The sequence below is a fragment of the Chenopodium quinoa genome, unplaced genomic scaffold, assembly GCF_001683475.1.
Source record: "Chenopodium quinoa cultivar QQ74 unplaced genomic scaffold, ASM168347v1, whole genome shotgun sequence".
Classification (NCBI taxonomy): domain Eukaryota; kingdom Viridiplantae; phylum Streptophyta; class Magnoliopsida; order Caryophyllales; family Amaranthaceae; genus Chenopodium; species Chenopodium quinoa.
In genome coordinates, this window is record NW_018743292.1 from 702706 (window position 1) to 706406 (window position 3701).

Genomic DNA, 3701 nt, shown 5'->3' on the forward strand with positions numbered 1-3701 from the left:
TGCTAAAAAAAAACCTACTCCAACTTTTCTTCCACATCCAACACAAAATGAACAAACTATAACTCCACCTCAAGAAAGTGAGCAACTTTCATCTCCATCTCATTATTCAACTCAAAATTCCCCTCAAAATGAACAAGGCCAATGTTCTCCTAATGCCCCAATCTTTGGAGAAAGATTAAGTGAACATGAATTTGCTAATCTTCCACAAGATCCAGGAAAGAGGAGAAAAATGAGTCAATTTCATAAAGATGATAGAGATTTAGTGAGAAGAATTTACATTCAAAGAAAGCCTTGTCAGCCCAAAGACTTTACATTTCCTCAAACTTCTATTTTTGGCAAAAATCGTCGCTTTTGTGCTAAGTGGTTTGATACTTGGACTTGGCTTGAGTATAGTGTGGAAAAGGATGCTGCCTATTGTTTCCCTTGTTATCTATTCAAGGATGAAAATGCCTTTGGAGGTGATGCTTTTGTTAGTGATGGTTTCAAATCATGGAATCGATCGGATTTAATAAGAAAACATGTCGGTAAACACTTGAGTGCACATAATAATGCTGTTTTAGCTATGGATTTGTTCAAGAAACAAAATTCAAGCATCACACAAGCCTTAACAAAACAAACCGCTGAGAGTACAAATGCATATAGGACGCGACTTGAAGCTTCAATTGAATCTATCCAATGGCTTTTACTCCAAGGGTTGCCTTTCCGTGGTCATGATGAAAAAGAAAGTTCCTTAAGAAGAGGTAACTTTCTTTCACTTTTATCCCTTATTTCCAAAGGTAATCCTGAATATTCTAAAGTTGTTTTCAAAAATGCTCCTAGTAATTGTCAACTTACTTCTCCTAAAGTCCAAAAAGATATCATAAATGCATGTGCAAAAGAGACCACTAAAGCAATGCTTGAAGATATTGATGGTGGTTTATTTTCTATCCTTGCTGATGAGTCCGCTGATGTTTCTGACAAGGAACAATTGGCTCTTTGTTTGAGATATGTTAATAGAAAGGGAGAAGTGTGTGAGCGTTTACTTGGTATTGTGCATGTTGTAAACACTGCTTCTTTGACTCTCAAAACTGCTATTGAATCCTTATTAATGGAGCATTCTTTGTCTTTCTCTCAAGTACGGGGTCAGGGTTATGATGGGGCAAGTAATATGCAAGGTTCTATTAATGGCCTTAGGACTCTTATAGAGAATGAGTGTAAAGAAGCTTATTTTGTCCACTGCTTTGCTCACCAACTTCAATTAACTCAAGTTGCACTTGCTAAAAAGAATTCAGATTGTGCTTGGTTATTTGTTGATGTACTTGCACCTCTCTTGAATTTTGTGGGGGGTTCACCAAAAAGGAAAGAGTTTCTTCGTGAAAATCAAGCTCAAAGAGTGGTGGATGCATTGTCTCTAGGTGAACTTGAAACGGGTTCAGGTTTAAATCAAGAACGTGGATTAGGTAGACCTTGTGATACTCGTTGGGGATCTCACTTCAAGACAATCTTGAATGTACTTGATTTATTCCCTGTAATCCTTGGTTCTCTTGAGGATATTGCAAAAGTATCTGATACAATAGATTCTAATAGAGCTTAAACACTTACAAATCTTCTGATGTCCTTTGATTTTGTGTTCGTGGCACACTTGATGGTTAGTATATTTGCGATAACAAATGCTTTGAATGTGGCCTTACAAAAGCACGATCAAGACATTGTGAATGCAATGGCCATGGTTAATGTAACCAAGACTAATTTGCAAAAAATGAGAGATGAAGGATGGGATTCTCATATGGAAAAGGTAATTTCTTTTATTGGTGACTATGACATTGCAGTTCCAGATATGGAGGCTAAATATGTTGTTCCCGGGAGGAGGTTGTTTAGAGGTAAATGCCCACAAGTGTCTAATCTACATCATTTTCGAGTTGGAGTTTTTTTTGGTGTCATTGATCTTCAATTGCAAGAACTTGAAAATCGATTTCCCGAAATAACTAAAGAACTACTTGTGTGTATGTCTTGTTTGAGTCCTGTGGATCGTTTTTCTAAGTTTGATAAGGAAAAATTGATTAAGCTTGCAAAATTCTATCCTAATGAATTTCCAAGTTCAGAATTGATAGTCTTTGGTCATACACTTGATAGTTACATTTGTTCTGTTAGAGGAGATGAAAGGTTTTGGAATTTGAAGGGTCTTAGTGATCTTTCAATCAAATTGGTTGAAACGGGATTGTCTGAAACTCATGATAGGGTCTATTTACTTTTGAAGTTGGTGTTGCTTCTTCCTGTCGCAACGGCAAGTGTGGAAAGAGTATTTTCTGGCATGAAGCAAGTGAAAGACAAACTACGAAATAGCATGGGAGATCAAATGTTGAATGATTGTTTAATTACTTATTTGGAGAATGATTTGTTTTTGAATGTTAGCATGGAAGATATCATGAATCGATATCAAAACATGAAAACTCGTCGAGAACTATTTTAATAAGTTTGCATTACTATTTAGTTGTCTTTTGTAGTATTATATGAACATTTGGTTGTATTTTGTACTGTTTGAATATTTGGATGTATTTTTTAGTACTATTATTTGGTTGTTTGGTAAAAAAAATTTTTTACATATTTGATTATCGATTGTGACTCACCAGTCGCAAAATCCTGGGTCCGCCACTGATTTCTACATATGCATGTCTCGACAACATATTATTTAAAAACCCTAATTTAATAAGAGGATTTTTGGGGTTCAAGATTACCCAAAAAAAAAAAAAATCAAAATGTAGATATAGAAGTCCATAGAATAGAGGTGTCAATTCGAGTAAATGGGTTGGATTTGATGAGACCTGATCGGGTCGAGTTCATTTCAAAAAATTATTGTGTTCCTTTGTACAAGTCGAAACTTGAATTGAGCTTTTTACAGATTAGAGTGAATTGAATCGGGTCAATTTTTAACACATCTACATAAAGAATTTCTATATACAACAGATTTTACGGATTAAGTGAATATATAGCTGGTCTTATGGATGCCAATGCAACTATCTAAATTAATTAAAGCCTTGATATATAGTTGAGAATCTTGAGATTAAGGTTTAATTAAATTGGAATTGATGATAAATTATTGACAAATGTAACTTTTTCTAATATAACACGACAACACAACACAAATCAGACGCGATAGAATCAGGTTGATTATTAATGTCAAGTGTTTTTTGACACGTATAATTGAACAACACACGACATGACACATTTATTGTCAGTTCTAATCAATTTATGCTTTAGTCCTAATCTTAGCAAACTAATTTAGTTATATATTTTTCTCATTTACCTTCTTTTTTTTGGTGAAAAATTATTTATAATTTTTAACATACACAATTTCTTTTTTCTTCACGTGGAAAACAGAAAGTCTACCATCTTCATTTACTTCAAACAAAGAAGAGACCAAAAGAAGAAAAACGAAAAGTCTTTCCAACATTGTACACCAACCAAATCAACCTTGATGATTTGATTAATTAATAAAATGTTAGTGTAAAAGACCTAGTCTTTTTTTAAATGTAGAAGACTATAATTAAAAGTCAATTAACTAAAAAGTTGGCCTGGCAATGACAGTTCACCTAAATTTTTGCAAGAAAAGTAGTTTGACGTACACTTTGGTCTATTTCAAATGTTAATGCTGGTTTCCTTTTCTCCATATAGTAGTTAGACGTAGTTCGTACTAATTTAATTTGATAAGGGCAAAGTTGTAT

General features: G+C 33.9%; 2 protein-coding genes across 2 annotated transcripts; both read left to right on the plus strand.

Annotated features, from left to right (window-relative positions):
- Positions 1–229: 229 nt before the first annotated feature.
- LOC110737177 (zinc finger MYM-type protein 1-like) lies at positions 230–1573 on the plus strand. Its single transcript, XM_021917552.1, has one exon. It carries the CDS (start codon positions 230–232, stop codon positions 1571–1573), a length of 1344 nt encoding a protein of 447 aa, XP_021773244.1.
- A 126-nt stretch (positions 1574–1699) lies between these two features.
- On the plus strand, positions 1700–3001 carry LOC110737178. Its single transcript, XM_021917553.1, has 2 exons — positions 1700–2337; positions 2944–3001. Exons 1-2 carry the CDS (start codon positions 1700–1702, stop codon positions 2999–3001), a joined length of 696 nt encoding a protein of 231 aa, XP_021773245.1.
- Positions 3002–3701: the final 700 nt, after the last annotated feature.